At 41.6% G+C, this 25,130-nt stretch overlaps 1 protein-coding gene across 2 annotated transcripts in view; it reads right to left on the bottom strand.

The window, feature by feature from the left end:
• Positions 1–59: 59 nt before the first annotated feature.
• Positions 60–25,130, bottom strand: part of INVS (inversin) — a gene marked incomplete at its 5' end in the record, with an annotated part of 65,481 nt that continues 40,410 nt past the window's right edge. For both annotated transcript variants that reach the window (XM_083473127.1, XM_083473126.1), the window contains 10 exons: positions 60–353; positions 2,030–2,113; positions 2,755–2,990; positions 6,230–7,004; positions 8,576–8,892; positions 13,270–13,482; positions 17,393–17,499; positions 18,629–18,858; positions 19,916–20,071; positions 24,005–24,176. In XM_083473127.1, coding sequence (XP_083329253.1) covers positions 220–353; positions 2,030–2,113; positions 2,755–2,990; positions 6,230–7,004; positions 8,576–8,892; positions 13,270–13,482; positions 17,393–17,499; positions 18,629–18,858; positions 19,916–20,071; positions 24,005–24,176 — 2,424 coding nt within the window. In that variant the 3' untranslated portion in view covers positions 60–219. The remainder of the gene's footprint in view (positions 354–2,029; positions 2,114–2,754; positions 2,991–6,229; positions 7,005–8,575; positions 8,893–13,269; positions 13,483–17,392; positions 17,500–18,628; positions 18,859–19,915; positions 20,072–24,004; positions 24,177–25,130) is intronic.

Here is a 25,130-nt window from a genome sequence, read left to right on the forward strand (position 1 = left end):
TTTATAGGGTGACGGTGGGAGCATTCTAGTTGTTGCTAGTTCACTCAGAAAGCAGAAAGTTTTCAATAATGTAAATTTTAATGGATTTTACTGTTTTTTGAGAGTGGAAGTTTCAGAATCTGGAACAGTTTATGATCAGTTATGCGAATACAATGATGAAAATACTATTAAAGGTAATTTTAATATGTCCATATATAATTGATAGGTTCTCCTCTTATGCTATAGGTCAGTCTTGCTTTCATGCCTTGATCTGGTGTGCTTCATTTTTACTGTTGTTGTAGGTTTCATACTGGATGAAAATGGTCTAAATTTCCTTTTGTTTTCCAGCAGGCAAAGGTACTGCAATCCATTTTCTGCAAAGCAACTACAAATTAGTATGTTTGGCCAACAAGGAGTGAAAATACTTGACATTTCTCTCATTAATAAACTTTTATTGAGCACCAGAGCTACTTAAAGCTGCCTCATCCAACCAAAAACAATTAAACCATTCTTGAGGAACCTACATTTATTTCTGCTTGCTCTTTAGGTTAGCCTATCGTGTTCAAACACTACCATTATAATACTCATCTGCAAAGTTTTATTTAAAACATTTATTTACCACTAGGGCCTTTTTTCAGCTGAAACTCAGTTCCAGCACCTCTAAGGTGGTGCCATTGCCATTGTAAGAGAACAAGGGAGGCATTCATGGCGAGTTCCAGCACCCCTTTTTACTAGAAAAATAGTACTGTTTACCACTATTAGTTACACTGCACCTTGAAATTTTTTATCACTTGAGGAGTCATTACTCCTTTGCCCAGTAAGAAGTGCTGCATACAGGTATTGGAAATGCAACACACACAGCCATATTTTTTCAATGTTTAAAGCTAAGTATAGCCAAGTTCCCATATATCCTATTAAAGGTAAAAAATGTGTAATTTTTATTACGTTCTTATGAACCTTGAGTTACCTTTTAAGGATTCTCGCACTAAGTGTGCAAGGTCTGGGCTTTGAAAGCATGTTCTAAATCAAGCTTAGCAGAAGTTTAAAAGAAAATTAAGCTGGATTTTTATTGGTATCTGTCCCCTGCCTTTGGCAGTTACACACCAACTGAATTCTTCCACTTCACAACAAGATGCCTTACTTTTAAAGGGAATGCTGGTTTATCTTTTAGATCACTTCTGTGACACACATCAAGTAGAATCAAATTCGCTCTAGAAACGTGTCAGATACACCCTATAGCTCTGGTTGCTGACACGTCTGAACTTCTTTGAAAAACCTCATGCTTAAAGGAACATGTACCGTCATCTTTAGACAGGGCAAAAGTTTCCTGAGTCACCATCTGGTGAATGAAAGTACTGTTCTTAACAGATTGGGCAAAATCCCTATCACTGTCTTACTCATCACCAAGTTATGAAAAAGCAAATGCATCGAGAAATTGCAAGGCCTACAATTGGACTGTATGGAAAACTCACGGGGGAGACTGGGGAGGGGGGCACAAGATGAATTAACATTTGAGGAAGTTTTAAGGTCTTGCATAGATGGCTGTGTGAAAGTTGGCAGGTGAAAAGTCTTGATAGCTCCCCAAGCTATATTCAGGAGGGCACAACAAAGAACCTTTCTGAGATTACAAAGGCCTCCAGTCACAGCAAGTTAACTGGGAGGGTGAAAACTAGAAGGGAGATCAACATTTCAGCGTCATCAAAATGAATTAATACCCTACACTACAATTTAATAATAAGGAACAATACCACTGTAATTTGCAGCCATCTACAGCATATTGTTAAGAAATGTTCATCCCAATTCCAAATAATCAATTGACCGACTTTTGTTGAGGAAGGGTTCCCGATTGTTGTCTACACACTTTTGTAGCAAGAAATAAAGTGCAAGTCCACCCCCTAATCTAGTGAATGGATCTGATCAATAAAACCGAAAGAATGAAGTTGTTTCTGGTGTTGTTTGGCCCTTTCTGATTCTAAACCAAATATATCACATTTAATTAAGGGTACACCAGCTATTAACCAATTTTGATTTTTAGGCCAAAAAGCGGTACCTGATAGTATCTGTAGTTCAGAAAGCTTGTATTTTGAAGAAGGAGGTCTCACTGGATGATACACTCTTCCCTCTTGAGAGCGCCCTTTAAGAACAAGTTTTCAAATCAAGTGTGAACATTTGTGCTTGTATTTCTACATTTTTTATTCTTTGTTCTACTGTAGTTATTGTTCAGCTTTAGAGAGGGGGACATAAGAAAACTGAACAGTGTAAATACAACTGCTAGCATGCTCATTTAACCTTTTTGTTGCCACCCTTACTCTTAAGACCCGCTGCAATGCCCTCTGAGAATGCCACCTGAACAGGAAGACAGAACAGCTTAAATGATGCTTGGGTTTTTATGTTGTTGGGGGTCTCTGTGTGAGGCAGGGAAGAGTTAACTTCTCAAAAAAACCCTCCCAACACCCTGAACTCCAGTTAGGTTTTTAAAAAGCTTCCACTGGCACCAATGGAGGCTTTGTATTTTTTTTAAAGCCTAATTACTTCTCGGGAAATGGCCAGGGTGAAGAGCAGGAGGTTCCTGCGAGCTGTGGGAAGTCTGTGGGCAGTGGATTCCCAGCTCTCTTTCAAATATATTCAGATAGTGTACATCTGCAGGACAAATATATCCATTTCTGATGATGCTGGAGTTGCACTATGTTCCAACATTTTTAACTGGAGAGTATGACACAAGCAAATGCAATCCTTAACTCCTCAAAATAAGTACCCAAGAAAATGCTTTCCTACCGTATATCTGCTTCAAGGTGGATGGCTTCTGTGTAGAGTTTAAACCTGAGTTGCTTTTGTTCGTGGACTTGAGGCTTTTGCTGGAGGAAATTGATTTCAAAGGGGTTTGGCTCAGCTGCTTGCTCCAAGCAACCTCAATGCAAAAGGCAGCTGTTTCTTGTTGCCACTTCTCTTCATTGTCCTTGCACAGCCGCTTGACACTAAAAAGCTGAAGAAACCGTCGCCTTAACTGGTAGCTGGAAGAAGAAAAGAAAGAGAGGAATGCTCATTTTTAAGTGTCCTCTTACCAACCCTAAAGTTTCCCATAAACCTCTTCACTTCATTATTAACTGGGAAAACAAAATTCCCCCTTAACTGGATCACTTTTGTGGGATAAAGAGGTTTCTTCAGCAAAGGAAGGTCTGAGTTAAATAATAAGATCCATTAATTTGATATAACTAACATCAAACTTTAAGCTTGCCAGGCACGTATTTATGTTTTGTCTTAATTACGAAGAACCTCCAATCCAGAAGGGGGAAAAACTCAATCAGACTAACAGCCTAGCAGGTCCCGCCTCCCGAGGGTCTTTTGGGGGGGGTATCCATGCTGCGCTCTTCTCCCAGACCTTTGATCTACAATCTATTGGGTGATTCAGGTTTTGAACCACATTTGTGCCATAGGAAGCCTGTTAGTCTTTAAAAGTGCCAAAACATGGTTTGCATTGTTTTTCTTAAATTAGTATTATTTCGGTTTTGTTGATGCTCATAAATCTCTGCTAATTATGTTTAGTAATAGAAATACATGCCACCTTATTCAGTTGTTATACCGCAACATGTCTACTGTAGCTAACTAGCCACCCCTGCTTGCATTGTGGATTGGAATGAAAAGAGCTAAATCTCCGGCATGGAAACATTGCTCACGAAGTTCAGTTTATTTTGGTAGTTGTTGAGCTCAGAGGAAAGGCAAAGATGAATAATAAGGACTGGACAACACATAGATTTGTGAAGATCTGGATCTATATCACCCATTAATTTTGTATTTATGATGGGATGTGGTAAAATAATGTTGATAGCTGTTTTCTGTGACCTGGTGTTCGTTTTGCATGCATTTAATATCTGCTACAATTAAATTATTACCAAGGGCAGCAAAGAACAGGGACTAGGAAGTTTGAAGGAAAAAACCACAAACTTAGACATTAACTGTGTGTTTCATCTATTGAAAGGCCCGTGTTTGGATTGCAAGGAATGAACTTAGCTCCTTCTAGGTTAGCCAGCATGCCACAATGTCACCTTAAGGACATGAGACTATTCTCACAGTGGCCTAACAGATGCCCACAGGGAGAATCCAACCCCCATGCCCTCTCCTCTCCTGTAGCTTCCAGCAGTTGGTCTTTGGAAGTATTGCTGGCTCAAACTGTGGAGGCAGAGCAGAGCCAACATGGCTGGCTCCCAATGGCAGCCCTCTCCTCCATGAACTTGTCAAATTCTCTTATCAAGTCATCTAGGTCGGTGGCCATCGCTATGCACTACGTGAAGAAGCGATTCCTTGGCTTTGTTCCGAATCTTCCAACATTCAGTTTCATTGGAAGTCCATGAGTTCTAGTGTTACAAGAGGTGGAGTGGGGAATTTTCTCTATCCACTTTCTCCGTGTCAGGCATAACTTTATATACTTCTATCCAGTCCCATACAAGTCTTATTAGAATAAAGTTATAAAATCGAAGAAAAAAAGCAGCTGGCCCCTGGCGCCCCCCCCCCGGCCAGCTTAGTCCTCTGAGGCCCAAGGCAAGTGTACAGTGGTACCTCTAGTTACGGACTCAATCTGTTCCGGGGTGCCATTTGCACCCTGAAAAGTCCATAACTAGAGCGCCGCTTCTGCTCATGTGTGAAGCGCGCAGAACGCTTCTGCGCACACGTGTGGCGAAACCCGGAAGTATACAAACGCGGTTTGCTGTTTTGCAAGCCAAAAAGATGCAACATGAACCTAACGCAACATGAGGTATGACTGTACTTGGCTACCCTGCAAAGGCCTGCTTTTAGCATATGGCCTCTTACCTTTTCTCTAAACGAATAAATCCCAACGCTGCAACTTTTCTTCGTAGGGGAGTCGCTCCATCCCCTTGGATCATTTTGGATCATCTACTGAACCTTTTTCAACTCTTCAATTATTATTTTTTAGGCGAGATGACCAGAACTGTACACAGTATTCGAAATGCAGTTGCACCATCAAATTGTATGATAACAGATTTAGTTTCAGATGCTTTCCTAATGGAATTTGCCTTTTTCATGGGTCTACATCTTCACTGCGCTACCTATTGTGTCCCCAAGGTCTTGATCTTGGTCTGTCACCACCAGTTCATGAGCATACACACAGATCCCACTTTCTGAGCACAATGCACTCCCAGGAAAGCATTTGTTAGGCAAGCGTTTGCGTAACAAGCTAGCAATTTCCATTTATTCCCCATGGGAACGTTTATCTCCGAACTCCCGCCATGGCTTCTTCTAAAATGGCTGCAGCCAACCAACAACAGAGAGACAACAGAAGATATTGGACAGATCCCAGTGGCTGAAATAACTTGCAGGAGGCAAGTCTTAAGAACTTAGGCAGACGATTGTGATGAGGGAAGTTTTGGGCATAACAGACAAAATTAAAACAGACAAATCAATGGATCTGGACAGCATCCACCTGAAAGTTCTTTAAGAACTCAAATATGAAATTGCTGACATTCTAACAAAAATATGTAACTAATCCCCCAGATCCAACCTCCATACCTGAGGGCTGGAAAGTAGCCAATATAACAAAAAGGGGGGTCCTGGAAATTATAGGCCATATAGATTAACATCTATTCTGGCAAAACTGGTGGAAAGTATTGTTAAACATAAAATAACCAAGCATATAGAAGACCAAGTCTTGCTGAAGCAAAAGCCAGCATGGCTTCTTGCAAGGACAAGTTCTGTCTCAAAAACGTATTAGATGCATGTTCCCCTTTCACATGATATCTGAAAACATGGGAAGAGCATATTTGAGTCATGCATCCTTCACTGCCAAGTCCTTTTAATACATGAAGTGGCTAGATGATGAAAAGAGACGCGCTAATGCATTCGGCATAGCGGCTTGTTTTTCTACTGAATAGGCCTCCATCCACTGCCCTTGATATATCAACTGCAAGCTTGGCTTCATGTTGATCAAAAAATGCCAGAACTTCAAGTATAGCCACAACTGTATAGGACTTGATGAAATGAGAAGTGGTAATTAAAATGAAATCAGCTAAACAAGAAGAAATAGCCAAGTGTCCCCGCATTTTGAGTTTTGTAAGCTGGGTATTGTTCAACATTCTCTGTTGCTTTTTCTGCTTTCTTTGTTTGATGGTGTATTTTATTGTGTACTCTTTATTTTACGTTTTGCTTGGTTGCCTTCATTTTGTGTTCTGCATCCCTCTCTGTATCTATACTGATGAAGGGTCAAAAATATTTGTAATAAAGCAAAATAAACGAGTACCTTCTCCAAGCCCGTTGAATTATTTCAGCAGCACAGTTCTTCTTTTGGAAGAGCTCCTTTCTTGCCCTTTCCTTCTCAATCACTTGCTTCAAGACCTCTGAAGGGACAGGTTCGGTAGCTGGGCTCTTGCAGTGAAGGAAGTGCAATTGATGTTCTGAATTCCTGGGTGCCGTTAGCGCTTGCCTGCTGGGTTTTGCACTGTCTCCATGGCCATTGTCCAGTGCCCGTCTGCTGGGTGTTAGCTTTGCAGTCCTTGCGTCATTGACCAGCAAAGGACAGACTTTGTTATTTGCCACCTTACCGGTTTGTGTAACAGCAGCACTTGAAAGGTCCTTTCTGATATTCACGCCTCTCACTTTGGCACTCCCAGGTCTGCTGAACCCAGCTCGGGACCATTTCTCGTCATCTTTGCTTTTTGCCTTCTGCTGCTGTGGGGTGCCTTTAAGGGCCAGCTCAGAGTGTCTTGAATTCCTTGTGCTTCCATCAGTGCATTTACTATTCTGAACCCAAACTCCTGTTTCTTCACAATGGTCTATACTGTTGTTTAATGACTGACTTGGATTTTCTGATCTTTCCCCAGAAGAGGCAGCTTTAGCGCTAGAGTCGTGCCTTTTCCTGGCATGCGTGAAGGTGGCATTTGCTCTCACAGTAGGCTCCTTGTGCTTTTTACCATTCTTGCTTGAGCTAGCAGATACAACTTGAGGCCCATCATTTTCTCTACTGGAACGGGAAGGGGCGCAGACAGTCTTGCATTTGCTGTTTTCCCTGGATACGTCTTGGGAGACAAAGATAAATAATAATTTAAATAATTCTAATTTCCTACAAGCAGTTAGTCAGATTGACGAATACTGAGACACAATACAGTTAGGATAAATGTAAAAGCTTAATTGTATTCAAGGGAATCATTTTTGGAAGTCAAGGTAGGGGACCCAGTTTTACAATTAAAACATTGTTTAAATGTTTCATAACTAAAATCAAAAGACCATGGAAGTTAGAGAACAAAGCATTCAAAAGGTCAAAACTGTTTTATGTACAGCTTTCTGCTAAGAATTTAATTCATGCTCATTGATAATGTTACCTGCCGATCTAATAGTTCATGGAACAAAGTGCATTATCAAAACTATTCAATACAGAACTTATTCATGCAATCACATATTCTCCTTATTCTATTCGATAAGAGCTTATGAAATGTAATTATAGTTTAATTAATTATATAATTAATTAAACAATTATATAATTGTTATGGCAGTTATTGAGCATATACATACAAAATTTCCAGGTCAAAAATCACCCCCTGGGTTGTATCACCCCCAATAAAGGAACATCCTTTGCAAGGGAAGCTCACAAAATTATGAAAAGGAAATCCATTCTTCTGGAGATGCCAGGAGTGAGTTTCACCCTCTTTTGATATTAAGGTAGCAAAGCAAAGAAACGGAAGTCTTGAAACTGGAGACTAGCTACCCATGACACCCTGGGCTCTCACCAGGCACCTTGCTGGAGTGGGGAGCTGTTGGCCTCCTCTCTGCTGTGCTGCAACACAAGCGCTGCAGAAGACCAGGGGATGGCATTGCACTGGTCAGGTGACACAACAGCCCAATCATTTTTCAGCTGGTCCTATAAAGCAGTGGACTCTGCCCATGGGCATAGCCAAGGGGGGCTGAGGTCAGCCGTCCCCCCTAAATCAAGTAAATCAATAACAATGCTTAACCGATGTTTTCTCCCCCCCCCCAACATAAAGCCTGCCTCCCCTAACAAATCCGGGCTACGCCCATGAGTCTACCCTAATCATGAGCCTCAAAAACTCACTGGCCAGACAGTGACTGAGCTGCTCTTAGACTGCCCATCCCTTACTCAATGGCAACCAGCCCTTGTCAATGGGAGGCCCAGAGGATGGCAACATGGGAAGGGGCCTTTTTGTGGTGGCTCCCCACCTGTGGACAGCTCTCCCTAGGAAGGCTCAGCTGGCACCTTCTGCGCATATCTTTAGGCACCAGGCAAAAACATTCCTCTTTCCCCTTTGGCTGATTATAATTATCTATGGCCTTCTAAATGTGTCTGGGGCATGTGTTGTTTGTTGGCAATGTTATATTATGAATTTTGTGTTTTTATACTGTAAACCAACCTATGATCTTCAGAAGAAGGGCAGTATATGATTTGTTAATTATTCTATATGATTTATGCAGTACTTGTGATGTTCTATTATATTCTATCATGCTATTGTTATTTATTGCTTTGGGATTGATTTGAATGAAAGGCAGCATAGAAATATAATGAAACAAATCAAATATATAAATTTAATAAATAATAATAAATGACGACAACAGCAACAACACTGAGATTACAAACCCATTTCCTTTTTTTGATCTTCGCCAAACAGCTCTTCGGAGTGATGTTTGTTCTTGCTAGTCACTTTGTTTGGCAAGACTGTGGCTGAGTTTCTCTTGACTTTCCCTGTTTGGGTTTGACACAGGCTGCCAGAAGGAGGCCCTCTACCAAGGGCATCGTCCCCTTGCTGGGCGCAGCCTTGTGCCGTCTGAAGTCTCAAGGGACTCTTCTCTGTCTCAGAAGTGAACTGCTGCTGGCCCTGGCCCTTGCTGGACCTGGAGTTCCGCATTTCTTTCTGCAGTTCTGTGGCTTTTCTTCTGTTTTCTTCCTCACGTTTCCTATAAGCAATAGTTTATACCTGTTCATTAAAACTGTCTGAAGCACAGTATTAAAATGAAAGGCACTCCTGGAAACAGGAGAATTTACAAAAAAAAACCAACAAACAAACAAGAATCCCTCTTGTATCGCACTTTTCCTCTAGTGGATGAACAACCCTGTAAAGTAGTTTAGCATGAAAATTATAACACACTATTGAATTACAAGGAAAAAACTAAAGGGCCTTACACGTCTTTCCTTCCCTGTCCTGACTTGCCCCCCTAACCAGTAAGAAAATTATGAAAGGCCAGGAGCAATGCAGGAAAACAAAGAGGTGTTTCCTTTTTAAAAAGAAGCCTGGAAAAGGAGAGAGAAGGTGCAGGATTGCTCCTCTGTTCTCAATACTGCTGCTGAGAACTCAGCAGGAAGATGGATGGAAAAGAGGAACCCTCTTTGGTTCTCACCATCAGCTTTAGAGATTTTGGGTGACTGTGCTTTTGGGTGCCACTAGGTGCCATCTTGTTCTCAATGCTATTTAACATCTACTATATGACACAGTCATTAGGAAACTTGGGAGGGCAGTATCACCAGTATTCCCCTTGTTCTCTGTATCATCTGAGTCAGGGGTGTCAATGCAGGTTCTGGACCAGTAATCTACTGGTGGGCTGGATTGGAGCCAGGAAACAGAAGGTGAATCTTGTGGGTGGGTGGTTCCTGTGTCTGGGAATTAGGCACTTTGCCTGCTGTGGATGGGGTCATTATCCTTCTGTGGGAACAGTTTGGGGGGGGGTGGTAAGAACCAGAAAGAGGGCCTTTTCTCTGGTAGCACTCACATTCTGGAACACCCCCCCCCCGCTTCAGGCAAAACGTACATAGTTTGCAGTTCTTAAGTAAATTTTGATGACTTGATTGTATTCTGGTTTTCACTATATTGTATATTTTGATGCTGTTGTTTTATATTTCACCCTATGTCGAGATGCTCGCATATTAATATTTTAATTTAAATAAATAAATTATGCACCATGACAAAAAAAAAACCTAGCTGCAGTTAAAAAAAAAGACTATAAAATGGACATGTAGCCCTGATATTTTAAACTTTTAATGCTGCAACGTGGGCTGTAGACTGCTGATAAATGACAGGCTAGTTATGTGGCATGCCTTTATCGGTTGTTGTGATTCACAAGTAACAGCAAGAGGTGAAGTCAGTACAAGGTGTCAAGGAAAAGCCTGAATTTTATCTGTCATTGCTATCTTATCAAGCAGCTGATTGAATCTGGGTGCATGAAGAGCTGCTGATGGAGCCACAGACTGTACTCTGGGCAGGTTGAGGCACTTCAGCAGTCAGCCTTTGGCACTGACAGAAGTGGCTCAGCCTCAAATAATAGTATCACCAAACAGAAAGCATATGGGTGTCTGTCTCGTACCCAGTATAGATCCGTCTGCCATTTTGATCTGATGAATTAGGCCTTGCTATTCACGGCACAATTATTTCTTTCTCTTTCAAGGAAACAAGACAAGCAAGGTACATTCAGCTGCAGTAGAAGCCTTAGCCTTGTCACTCCAGAGTCCATCTGGCAGGCTGGCTAACAGAGCAATTCAACACAAGGAAGAGCCACGTGGCTTCTTAAAGACCACAAATAATTAGCATTTTGCTACAAGCTTTTGTGAGCTGGAGCCTCTTTAACAGAAGCATGAAATAGGAAAACAGTAGCCTCAGTTGAGGTGTTTGTGATATTCTCTCTCTCTCTCTCTCTCTCTCTCTCACACACACACACACACACACACACACACAGACACACTCCATACCCCCACCCTCATGTACATATGTACACACAACCAAGCAATCATTGCCTGGTTTGTGTGGGGGAATGATTAAGTAGGTCCGATGCAAGAAATAGCTGTACAGTGGTACCCCGGGTTAAGTACTTAATTCATTCCGGAGGTCCTTTCTTAACCTGAAACTGTTCTTAACCTGAAGCACCACTTTAGCTAATGGGGCTTCCCGCTGCTGCTGCACCGCCGGAGCACAATTTCTGTTCTCATCATGAAGCAAAGTTCTTAACCCAAGGTACTATTTCTGGGTTCGCAGAGTCTGTAACCTGAAGTGTATGTAACCTGAGGTACTACTGTAGCAGGTACATCACAGGTCATCATTAAATAAGATACCCAATCATTCTGGGCATGAAGCATTCCCAGGGCTAGAGGCCCCTGCTGCTAAACTGGAACACGATTATAGCCCTATTTGGGCCTTCTGTTTGCTCATGTGTAACTAGGGAAGGATGAGCGGGAGAATATTGCCTATTGTGCTTCCCTGATCATTACCTAATTTACATGCCCACAGGCTTCAGGGCAAAGGTCTGGAGAGCCTCCTGTACCCACGAAGGTGCGCTGGATGAGTCAGAAGCCTGACTGTGCAAAGTTCTAAACTGTGTGGAGAACCTCCGCCTCTCTGCTTCAGACCTGAACCCTGAAACTCATGGAAGGCTACTGTAAATAGCCAAAGTGGAAAAAATAGTTTCTGTATTGGGTCACTCCTAGTGTCTAGTGAGTCACAATACAACAGTATCAAGATCTGTTAAAGAATTCTAACTCAACAGCTTCACTGAATTCAGATGCATTGCTCCCAGCAAACTTCCCTTTATTGTTGCTGTCTTTGCCTAGTACATTGGTGCTAGGGAAGCCAAAACATAAGATGAATCTATTCGTGTGGATCTCCACTGGTTCAAAAGTCACCTCGTGACAAAAGAAAATGTGGGAATATGCCTAGTGTCCACAATCCAATATTACAGAAAACAAAACAACCTTAAGTCAGAGTGAAGGCTAATGTAATGGGAATTGGGGGTTGCTCGTGCGTAAGTTGCCGCCACTCTCGGTGAGGTTGCCTGGATACACCTTTCCCTGGCTGGACAGTCCTGATTCTGCGTCTGTCTCAGTCACTGGCAGAATCCGTCAGTGGGCGTTTCCTGAACTTCTTCCAACATAAAAGTTCCTTGACGGATAGTCTCTGCCTAGCCTCCCTGCGCGGAAGTCTTCTGCGCAGGGTGGGTGTGGGCAGTGGAGGACCAATGCTCTCCCTGCTGGTCTCTGGCAAAGAGTCCTGGAGCCATCCCTCCGAAGCCCGCCTTTCTCCCTGGTGTAACGCTGATTTCCTTCCCCGGTCACTGAGTCCCCTCTTTTCCTGCTGGGACCTTCTCCGGCATCGCTCGGGAGCCCTTCCTCCACTCCTGACTGCGATGGCAGTTCCCTGACAGCTAACAATGAGTAAAAATACTTACCGTATATACTCAAGTGTAAGCCGACTTTTTCAGCATATTTTTTATGCTGAAAAAGCCCCCCTCGGCTTATACGCGAGTGAGGCAGGCTGCAGTGGAGGGACGAGCGGCGCCGTTCGTCCCTCTGCCGCCGCCTGCCTCTTGCACAGTACTGTGCTGCGCCTCTCCCAATCGCGGCTCCTATGCCTGTTCTTGTGAGCGGCAGAGGCGGCGGCGGAGGGACGAGCGGAGAGAAAGGAGCCCTTTTGGCCTGCTCCTTCTTCCTCCTCCACCTTTGCCACTGTCAGCAGTGGCGGCGGAGGAACAAGCAGCCTGCCCCAGTCGGCAGAGAAGGAATGAGCAGCCCGAAAGCAGCCCTTTCTGGCTGCTTGTTCTTCCTCCGCCGCTGCCGCTGCCACCACCAGGTTTGTGGTATGGTGAACCGGCTTATACTCGAGTCAATACGTTTTCCCAGTTTTTTTGTGGTAAAATTAGGTGCCTCGGCTTATATTCGGGTCGGCTTATACTTGAGTATATATGGTATTATTAAAATTAATAAAATGTGTAAGTAACAGACATAGGTGCAGTTATTTCAAAAGTTTATATCTACAGGTGGAGTTGATGTTATTTATTAGTTTGTTAATATTATTTTACTCCCCGTTCCTAAAGCTTTCTGGCACTCCTAGTGTTCTATTCCACTAATTCTACAGAGGCATTCCTTTTAAACCATCTCATCATTTGCTGCTGTAGCATTTAACTTGCTTCTTGTTGTCTCCTCCTTATGCCTATCCTTTTAAAGCATGGGTAGGGAAACTAAGGCCTGGGGACTGGATCCGGCCCAATCGCCTCCTAAATCCGGCCCACGGACTGTCCAGGAATCAGCATGTTTTTACATGAGTAGAATCGTTGATTATTTTTTCCCCAAAATATAGTCCGGCCCCCCACAAGGTCTGAGGAACGGGGGACTGGACTCCTGCTGAAAAAGTTTGCTGACCCCTGTTTTAAAGTAATAAATCCAAAGCCAAAGGGAGAAAACCTACAAGAAAAAGCAACAGCAGAAATAGCAGATTTTCTGTACAATGGTATTCAGGGATTACTTCATTTTAAAGAGGTTATTGTTGGGTTTTTTTGTACATGTGCGCCACTTACTTGGCAGCGGCATCCTTTCTCAGCTGTTCGTGCTTCATTAAAAGATTTTTCCTATCTTGAAAAGCTTTCCTAACTTTGTATCCTTTATAGACGGCCTGGATTTTTACAGCTGCAATGTCCTGTATGGCAGCTATGGATAGCGCACTGTGCTCCAACATGAACTGAATTACTTCATGATGAGCTCCCAGCAAGGCGTAATCGAGTGGCGTGTACCTAAAAGTAATAAAACATTAGCACATATTTGAACCAAAGGACAAGGAAATATTGTAATTAACAAAACAAAAAACAGTTTCCCAAACAGCACATCAGCACTACTGCTTTGTTGGATTCGTAATATTGTAGTATTATATGATTAATTATGCTAATCTGATGTTGCTTGCACTTGTGAGGTGGAGAGCAGGGGAAATGATTCGCTGACAAAACAAGGAAGGAGGGCAACTGGTGTTGCAATTTCCTTGTTTTCTCTGGCAGAGAAATTGACGGTGGCGCAGCAGGTGGGATCAGGTCTCTCCTTGCAATGTATTTGGGGCACAGGCGGGAAAGGGGCTTCCAGCTGCCATCAGCTGTAGCAGCCATTGGAACCAGAGGCCACTACATCTTCAAACCATGTGGTCCATCATTAAATGGCAGCATAAACACTCCCCAACGTGCTAAACTGCCCCCATGCTGTATTTTCCCACAGCCAGTCAGCAGCACCCACAGTACAACATTAGAAATCAGTGCAGGTGCAACTGAAAAATCAAGAGCCATTACATCTTCACTAGCCTCCAACTTTCACCGCCTGCTTTCAAGGTTAGCTTTCTCCAAATGGACAGAATAGTATCATTTTATTCTACAGCAGCAGATATAAAAGAAGAGTGCAAATGCAGAGGTTTCAGTCTAATACGCTTACTTCAGAGTAAGTCACACTGAAGTCAATGGGACTTATTTCTGAATAGACATGTATAGGATTGTACTTTGAAACTTTGAAAAGAAGAGGTGAGAACTTCAAGAGCAGCTGTGATTTAAAAGTAGGCATTTATAATATTTTTTTTTTGTATCCCACTCATCTGACTGGGTTTCCCCGAAGAAGTAGATAAAGTGATTCCAATCGATACAAGAAGCTTTTATTAATCAAATCATTCGTCTGCCGTCACAGCACTCAGGAAGTGCTAACCAAGGAATCTCTTCAACTGACAAGGGATCTTCTTCATAAGGATCCTGAATGATCAGTTGGAACCCTCAGCAGCCTGTTGTGACCTGCACCTTAAGGATAAGATCACTATCATCCACTTGATTCTGGACTCCTAACGGAATTCAGAAGAAAAACAGGATATTTCCTTAGCTCCATTTTGTACAGCTGCTTGAACGGTTTCCAGTTACTGCAGCCTAAAATGATTACAGTGTTGGTGTAATCCTGAGGGGGTACTTGTGTACCAGGCCCAGAGTCAGGAGGGACTGTGGACTCTGAGCTTTACTTTTTAAAAGAATATCTGCAGCCTTTATAGAATCAAAGTTACGCGGCAAAATGCCCAGGCACCATTCAAAGTGATTGCATTGTGAGTAAGAGCCTGTTCCTGCCTTTCATTGTTTTCAGCCAATGAGAAAAGTCAGAGTGTAACTGATGAGTGCTAAAGAGTAATTGAGAGATGTCAGCCCAAGGGAAGACCCCAAAGCCACATGATCCAGGAAGTCCCTTCTCCAGACAACAAAGAAGGTACTTCCTGATTGATAGGGAAGCCGTGTTGGGGTCTGTTTTGGTGCATGTCTCTCTAGAGATTTCTCTGGATTCAGATAATGGAGAAAGACTGGCTCATTTTGAAAGGATTTCATGGCTAATTTTGAACTTATTATTGCTTTTCTTATGGAGATGAGAATATTGCCAAGAGAAAACACTTTAGAAATCCAGGATTTTAATGTAATGTGCAAGGAGCGTGTCCATCGAGAAGCAAAAGGTTGTAGCAGGCTCCTTTTCTTGAAAAAAATATTGTGTTTTTTCCTGAAGTATGTAAACATTAAAATGCAATTGCCTTACAAATAAAAATAAAATCCACCATTTGTATTGCAGGAGGGGTATTGAGGTTGAGAAAGCATGGGTCGTGAAAAGTAGCTTAGTGTTTCTATATTATTATTGCAGGAAACTGCAATTAAAATATGTTAATCCAAATAGACATGGTTACAGCAGGTGGTTTAAGGTGGATGTGGAAAGGTGATGGACAGATGACTATCAATGAAGAGATGTGGACGTCAATGTGGAGGAAATTTTCTGTGAAATAAGTCCTGGCCTTGATGAGAGGGGCAGTACTTGAAATAATGCTAAAATGGCATCTCACACTGGTATGGGTAGCCCATATTAGCCCCTCCTCCTCACTAAAATGTTGGAGAGGGTGTGAAATGTTAGGTTCTAATCAACACATGTAGTGGACACGTGGAAAAATAGCTCAGTTCCGGGAGGAAGTATTTGTCCAATTAAAAGCACTTACTGGACAAAATGTATCTAAATATCCAGCTGGCTTCCCTCAATCTTTTTCATGGCGACAGCATTAAATTACAGTTTAAACCTTTAATGAATTCTCTTCTACTAGCAGCCAGGCTTATAATAATAACAAGATACTGGAAGAAATTAGATTAACAGAATTGTACAGTTGGAAGGGACCAAGAATCATCTAGTCCAACCCTGTGCAATTCAGGAATCTTCTTTGACAAGTGGACAAATGGAAAAATAAAATAATAACATAAAATTGACTCAAGGTCTGAAAGCACAAGACTCCTTTAGAACTGAATGTAACAGCTTTTTCACGTACAGGGAGAAAAATGAAATCAGAGGACTTCCCTCACATTATAAAACATTCTGGTTAACTTGAACTGTTTATTGCCTTCTGTGTAAACAGTAGTTTGGGATAAGAACTTGTGTTATTTGGCTGTTAAATTGCACACTTAGAAAACAAACTAACTGCCCAATGAGGATTCATTGGCTATGGAATGGGTTGGGTTTTTTTTTTTGCAAACTGGTGTGTGTGTGTGTGTGTGTGTGTGGAATGACTGGGGTCTTCAACAAAAGCATTCTCCTGCTGGGCTGAATATATATGTAATATTTATATACATTTACATTTATTTTAAAGCTTACTCAATAAAAGCTGTTTCCTGCACACATTCTGCGCAAGTCCACTTGTCTTGACAATAGCCAGTACCCATTCCATAGATTTATACAAACAGTCATGCAAGGCAAAGGTGTCTACAAGCTTAAAGTTACCTGCTACAGACAAAACCAATCCATACATGATACATCAATTTGAACCGTTAAGTGTCAGTGCACAAGATGGTCAAATTAAAGTTCTTCCTGATGGTAACCAGGAAGGACACAATACAGGAAAATACAGAAGAAAAGAGACAAAGCCAACCAAATTGGACTTGCCACATGGTGATTGGCTGATAGTCAGATTAGAGTGTCTCAAACTGAAATGTCAATAGAAATTATAAGACAAAGAAGAGAGCGCAGAGATTTGAATGTCAAGATCCAAGATGAGTCTTGGAATGGCCTCTTCTGAAAAACAACATCTATAAACATTTATATCTGTTTTTAAATATTACAGCTAACCAGTTCAATTAATAATTTTTAAAGTTCCAATCTAAAATGTGGTCAATTAATTTTATCACAGTACAGGTCTGCTTAGGCCTCTTTTTATCATTAATCACATTGCTTTCAGGAGAGTATTTTGCATATGAAAGTTTACTCATGGAATCTCAACTTGCATAATGTGACTTCAAAATCTAAGAATCAGGCTGTGAATTGTCATATTGGGATGCTTTACATAATTTGTGTAAATATAGTTCTCACCTAAAAACCCATCCCTTATCAGGGAAACAGCAAGGATCTGAAGGACCCAAGGCAATTCTGGTCCCCCAATAGACCCCCAAATTGGAGAAAAGTTGAGACTCCTATCCAAGTACCTCCCTCCATTTTATCTCCCATTGATTCTCCAACTGAATTCTCTTCTCCAATGGAAGAGGAAACATTAAAAAAAAAAAAAACCATGAGGGACAAAATTCAAACCAGTGGCTTCCTAATCTGCAATGCTATACCACCTTGCATTAAACAAACAAGAAGATGGAACATAAAGATAGTAGACAAATTATTCAATACCTTTCTTCGTTGTTCTCCATATGGTTAGGAAAAGCACCAAATCCCAGCAACAACTTTATAGCATCAAGGTAACCATTGTTGCACAACCAATGTAATGCTGTCCTTCCCTATAATCAGTAGGGCAGATGAAAAGTATGTAAAATAATTGCTTTATATTCTGAAACTTCAGTGCAAATATAAAAATGATCTGTCGGTATGTCAGCGCTATAGTGAACATTCAAATCACAATATCTTGAATATATATAAAACCAGAGCTAGCCCAAGACATTTTGCCACCTGAGGCGTATCACAAAATGGACAACCTGGACAACCACTCCAGAAGAATACCATGGTTGAGGGTATCGAAAGCTGCTGAGAAGCTGTGGAGGATTAAAAAAAAACATTTTCCCAGTCTCTCTCCCAACAGACAATGAGAACTGCTGGTGCTAATTTCAAAGGATTATATTAATTGCAAACTGAATTATGTGCAAGTGGGTATCAATGATCTTCTAGCAGAAACCATCAGATCCTGGTGTGCTGAGCTCAGATGCTCTTCATCAGATGCTGTCTTTAAAATTAAAATATGTAACTAATTAAAACTGAATATAATTCTTATCTAAATTGTTTTTAAAAATCCACAAGTCCTTCTCCTACTTATTATTAAAGGCAGTGCAATGATGGCAGGTTCAGGTGAGATCTCATGAGATTTCATGGAGTGCACATGATCTCACCAGAAACCACCACCGCTGCCACTTCTCTGCCAGTGGGGTGGGTAGGGTGCCAATGGTGGGGGGGTTGTTGCCTCTTGGGCTTCTGCTGCCTGAGATGGCTGCCTCAGCCTGCCTCATGGGTGGGCCAGCCCTGCCTATATTGTGGCTGCAGCAACTAGGGGAAATTACTGGCACAATTAAATGAAACTGCCCCTGGTCACTGTCTGGCACTCATTCCATTTGGGTTTTCCACTACCATTTGCACGTAATGTGAGGCATCCCTATCATTCTCATCCCAAGTCACTGGTGGTGGCGGCGGCTAGGAAAATTCCCTAGGGGGTTGCCTCAGTTCACGTGGCAAGTCCATCATGCAATGTCACAGTATGAGATGGGGACAGGGATCCCCAAGGAGACGCCATCTTTGGTCCTATTCACATTTTGGTAACAACGCAAAGACAAGTTATCTCTAACAGTGGTGAGAAAAAGCAAGATTCAACGGCACCGTTTTGATCTCATATTACAAAGGCACAAAAAAGGAGACATGTACCTCATTATCTTGAATATTTGGATCTGCATTATTCTCCAACAGCACCACCATGCAATTAATGTAGCCTCCGTAGGCAGCACACTGCAATGGGGTTCTACCTGCATAATCCTGTACATTTGGATTTATTTTATTTTCTATCAATATCTGGCAAACATCAGGGTTTCCTCCCAGAGCTGCCCAGTGCAAGGGAGAGTGGCCATCTTGGTCAACCAAATCAACTCTTGCTCCTCCTGCAACAATAATAGATTTTTTGATTATCCAACGCTGTATGACGCCTGATTCAAGCAGCATCTTATAAAACGGTACAAAACACAATTAACAGTCTAAAAGGAGTGCCACAGTTCCACAGCAACACAAAAGACAGAACTAGCCACAGAATTCAGCTTCCTGAAAACACTGGTCTTAATTAAAACACAGACATGCTTCTAGCCTACATGGGCTTGGAAGCTATTCTTGAAAGTATATGGGCAATACCTGCTGAAATTTCAGAGCCAGCGGAGTAGCTGAATGAGATTTCCAGAGGTTGCGGCTTCATAGCTCCTCTTCTTCTCCATGATTAGAAAAATCAATATAAACTAGGTAAATAGTAACAACTACAAAATAAGCTAAACTATCCATATTTCCTTGATTTATATAAAATTCAGTTTTCTTGGTGAAGAATTTTGATTGTATATGACTGTCAAATTTTTTAGTAGAGTATACAGAACTTTGCCTGTTGGCTCCAGAAAGCAACACTACACCTAACACAATGACAGAAGATTTGTGCCCCATTAGGCAAAGACCAGGAAAAGTTTTAGAATTAAAGATTGCCTAACCAAAAATGCCTGGCTGGAAGCCAATTCCAATATTATTTATGGGAGTTAATGGAGAGAGGGAGTTTTTCAGAAACAAATTCCAAAACTAGCTTTGGGTCAAATGTGAAGTTTAGGCTCAATGACAAACTGTCCCTCTCAGTTAGTTTTAAAACATGACATAGAAATACTGTTCAAACAGCCAGTGAAAAGCTCAGAGGCAACTTCTTCCACATTAATCTAATGTTATCAATCTAAAGGATCAGCATAATCCAAATTTACCTCAAATGTAGCTTTAGGAAGTATTTTGGTGGAAGATCTAATTTTCTGCCCTGATCTTTCAATGTAGATGCATGATAAATACCTTCTTTCAACTCTCTTCCTGTGCCAACTGGGGATTCACTTTCTTCTTGTCTGTCATTACTGTTTATTTCATTTCAAAAACTGAAGACAGCAGTGTTTCTATGAACAAGTCTATAAATGTGTCACAGCTGACCTTTAATGAGAGTCTGTATCACTTCTTTATGTCCCATCTCACAGGCACGGAATAGGGGAGTGTGCTTCATGACGTCAGCAGCATCTACCTGGGCAGCGTGTTTTAGCAGCAATTGCACGGTGCTGACATGGCCAGAAAGGGCAGCAGCATGTAATGCTGAAAGATGGACAAAAAACAGGGCATGTAAAAATTAGAGGAGAGCAATTAGAATTGTGAATGTAACAAAACTTAAACACCAGGGCAAGAAGGGGGATTAACACTCATCTTCCACCTATTTTTTAACCTATGCATACAGCTTATGCGTTCTTAATACTATCACTAAATAAATTGCACTAGCTGATGAAACACTTTAAGTTACGTTGGTGAAAAGAATCTAATCGGGTTACTGGCTCTTTAGAAAAAAAGAAGTCTGGCAAAAATGCCACCTGCTGCAGAAACTTGGCTGCATGGTCTGACCCGACTGTACATTCCAGACCCTGTTTTTCAGCACTACACTTGTGGAGCACAAGGCAGTAAACTACTCAACTGGTTGATGCATGAGATGTTTGCAACAATACATTTAAATAAAGGAGCAGCTATGTCAGCAAGGCCTGGTTTCTCCCCCTCCATCATTCATTCTGACGCAGGCAACTTGCTTCCAAGCCTCTGTTCAGTATTTCCTAGTAAGCTCATTTTTCTTGAAGGGAGTCACAGTGACTGAAGAGATTCTTCGGCCAGCTGGTCACAATGAAACCTTTGTTCCACCAACACTTAGATCCCTCTCCATTGTATATAGTGACGGCAAAGTTATAAAGCTGCCCCTGTGCTGCTCCTACGATACTAATCGACATTCTTTTCCCTTGGTATCATTTTGCTAGACAATAACAAATGTCTTGCAATTCTATTAAAACTTGAATTGAATGGACTCAAATGCAATGGTAGATCTGGGTTCAACTAAGCAAATTTCTTAGCATCCGTATCACAGACCCTTTTGGAAATATGTGCAGGTGGATAATATATACTTTAGCCCAACTTCTTCCATATTTAAAATTGCCAAATGAGACATGATTATGGAAATTCTGTGTGGTTAAACAGTAAAACTTCCCCGAGAGAGAGAATGTGTCTAATTTTAACAGCAAGGGTTGGGTAGGAGTGCAGAACTGCTGCACCTGCGGCTTGCCACTCCCCAAACACTTTTATTTTAGTTGAGGTCCATTCCAGTAAGAGAGCTTGGCTGAGGAGGAAAGCATTTGAGAAGAATAGCTAAGCGAAAATAAGCGTCAGCTAGTGTCAAAAGCCGAAGAATTGATGCTTTTGAATTATGGTGCTGGAAGAGACTCTTGATAGTCCCATGGACTGCAAGAAGATCAAACCTATCCATTCTTAAGGAAATCAGCCTTGAGTGCTCACTGGAAGGACAGATCGTGAAGCTGAGGCTCCAATACTTTGGCCACCTCATGAGAAGAGAAGACTCCCTGGAAAAGACCCTGATGTTGGGAAAGATGGAGGGCACAAGGAGAAGGGGATGACAGAGGACGAGATGGTTGGACAGTGTTCTCAAAGCTACCAGCATTAGTCTGACCAAACTGCAGGAGGCAGTGGAAGACAGGAGTGCCTGGCGTGCTCTGGTCCATGGGGTCACAAAGAGTCAGACACGACTAAACGACTAAATGACTAAACAACAACAACAACAACCAAATATTTGTGAATAAATATTGATTTGATAAATGTATGAAAAGCCTGCTCTGGTGGGCAAGTTTCTCCACTAGTGACACTTGTCATTTTTTTTCATGTCATCCCAATTTAGCTCGGCTCTAGGAAGTTTCCAGTATTTAGCTGCCTTCATTCTTGAATCTACAAGGAGGAAAAGGGTCACTCCTTTGAGTTCACAGGAAATGCAAGATGCACCATAAGAGAAAATCGCATGTGAAGCAAAGACTAAGAGATCTATCCTGGATGAAGGCACAACTCAAAGGGGCTGTGCACTCCTCAGCACTATTTGCATTTCCTGCCTTTATACATTAGATGGTGATATAGTCCATCTACCTACCTCATGGACTGACACCCATGGAAGTGGCCTAATCACAATCATGGCAACTGTGAATGAGGCGACTTATCTGGAATGCATTACTAAGGCATGGACACACTGGGCTGACCTGGGTTCACCTAGCTGTATCGGCTCAGGTACAAAGACAGGTTGGAGGGTCAAGAGAACAGTGGCAGTAGAGTTGCCATCATCCCCAGGAGTTCCATCTTCCTTGCCAGAAAGCCAGTTTGCTTAGGTACCAGCTTTTGAAAAGTTGTAACATCCATCCTTCTGCACTGTGTGACCTTGTAAAGGTGATCACAGATGTGGTGTTGGAGTGCCCCCAGATTGCAGTTCTGTGGTTGCCTTAGTAGGGCCAGCTCAGGATTTCATGAAGCCATGACAGCCATTGGTCTGTCTCAATACATCATGAGGCATACCCTTGCTGTGGTTTTTTGCCACAGAGTGGGCTGGTTGTTTTCCAGCTGCAGGGGGAGTTATCAGATTACTTTCTGGTCAAATGTGGACAGGAAGTGACTGTTCGCCTTGCAGAGGTAAAGAACTAGTTGTTATGCTCTGGTAGAAGACTTGTGGAATCTGACATTGCTGGTGCTCCTGTTGAAGTTATGGTCTCACTAGAATGGTGAGAGCCATGACAGCTCCAGGGCACCTTCTCCAGTGGTGTGAAGTCCAAAGTTCAGTGGTTTTCTGTGGAACTTTGAACTACGAAGCAGTTGGATGACAGATGGAGTACAAGACTCACACCAAGACCGACCAAACACAGAAAAGAGAACATAATTGAATCTACCATGTGACAGTGATGGCAGCAAAGGTGGCTCGCTTTGCTACCAATATTGTGTCATTGAGCAACTGTCCAGCAGCTTATTTTTTTTTTATTGAGTTTTCAAGAATAACTAAATACATAAGCATAGGAAATTATCTGTTCAATAAAGTATGCAGATACAATTGCCTTACATTGTAATACTTGCCACACTCAGCAAACATACACAGAACTACTATAACAAATACACTAACTGAAACAAAACTCTCTCTCTCTCTCTCTCTCTCTCTCTCTCTCTCTCCTAACCAACTGACACTTGGGTTCCAAATGTCATAAGAATATCCCATTACTCCTCAGCAGGTCAGCAGAGCTTTCAAGAATTTTGAGGGAGCTGCTGACTTTTGAGTCACAGCTAGGAGCTATCACAAACCTGATGCCTGCTGTGACAAATTTGCAAGGCATTTTGAGGATAAGACATGATTTTGACACTACACATAGTGCAGGTTCTAGTGAGATGTCAAATACAAGCATCTGATAATGTTCTCTGTGAAGCCACTGGATTTGCTTAGCTAGAGATTTGGAACCCGGTGTCATCAAAATGCAGATGACACCCAGCTCTACTTTTCTATTCTATCTGAACCAGATGAAGTGGTATCAATTCTAAACTGCTTTCTGGAGGCAGTACTAATAACCAACAAACTGAAGCTCAATCCTAAAAAGAGGATAGCGTTATTGGTCAGCAGTGTCTGTGTCCAGGAATTTGGTGTGCATCCTGCTCTAGACGGCAGTTCCTCTGGAGAAAGCCCATGGTCTGGGGGTATTCTTTGATTCAGAAAGTTTCATCCCTAATATCACCATTATGTTTAACATTCCTTTAATCATATCTATATTATACTTATTCTATAAAAAAGATTTATGGCCATCCAAAAGTTTATGCCCATGTTCATGTTGTATATCCAATTATTCTATATATCAACCAGTCATAGTTTAGTTAGTAAACTTTATCTCCATTTATCATCACATTTTTTGAATTTTCAGACCAGGTTCTGAAGAGCTGCCTTAGCTGTGTCCAAAGGCTTGAATGCAAAAATCTTTCCCCATCTCCTCAGTGCCATTAGGAAAACGGACTGCATTTGAAACTTCTATCAGTTTCCAAAACAGTTTTGCTCAGTACAATCTTTTGCTCATTGTACAATACTTGTACAATGCATCCTTAGAGAATGTAGAATTCATATTGCATACATGTGTGTTCAAAACACCTACCAAGTTTATAAGAACTTCAAAAGTATGTTAGTTTTCTTACCTGTGCCACCATATTTGTCTGCCATGTTGATATCAATGTCCAATTTTAAATTCAGCATTGTCTGGATGACATCGTTGCTGCCTTTCCCAGCAGCCCACATAAAAGATGTTCTTCCCTCAAGATCTGAATCATCTTTCACAGAAGGATGCTTCAAAAATGCTTCCACGGTTTCCTAGACCACAAATCTTCTCTGAATAAGGATGGTATTGAAATGAAAATAATATATGGCTCTAGGGTTCACAAATCAAACTATTGTCACATCATAGCAAAGATTTTTTGCTTAAGCAAGAAAACTTCATTCTTCCTTTCAAGGAAACATCACAAGTTTCACAACGGGTTGGAAATATTGCCATTAAAAGAGCATTGGGGGATTCTGAGTCCTCAACACTATTTAAGCCTATTAGGCTTCACTCATTTTTTAAAAAACAACAACAACCCTAATTGTTTAGTATTCCTAATAAAGCGAAAAAGTGGGTTGTGGATTTCAGTCAAATTAGCCTCTCTTTCTCAATTTTTAAAAAGACTACCAAGCCTTTTAAATAATTTGTTAGGCTTCCATTATTGTACTTCACTGCTGAGTATAACACAAAATTCATACAAGTGTATAATGCAGCCTCCATGATGACAAATGTATCCACAGCAGCATTCGTTCTGTTTATTGAATTTAGATATTTTCACAAGTTCCTCAAACTTTATTTTTAAAGCTCTCTGAGGACTGGTTCGCACAATATTGTTCTGGACATGAAAAAGCATCCTCAGCTATAACTTAGATGGACAAACGTACCACATAAACCACGTGATGGGAACTGCTGCCAGCCAGCCATCTCCATAATCACCTTGTACACATTTATGTTTGTCTGCAGGACACGTGCCAGAGAATGGTCAGGACTGTTCACATGTACAAGTAAAATATTGTGTGAACAGATTCCGAGATGTTTCATTTTGTTGCACTATATGGCATGCAACAAATCCTTACTTGTTAATATGCAATGAAGTCATCATGTTTTACTGAAAGACAGTTGGACTGCACCCCTGGTAAGCTACGCCTTGATGGGAGAAGATGCAGATAAACTTCTCTCCCTTCTCTCATCTCTCTCTTTCTCTTCAAAGACCAAGACCTGTCCTA

Source organism: Podarcis liolepis (genome assembly GCF_965112155.1).
Source record: "Podarcis liolepis genome assembly, chromosome: 13".
NCBI lineage: Eukaryota > Metazoa > Chordata > Lepidosauria > Squamata > Lacertidae > Podarcis > Podarcis liolepis.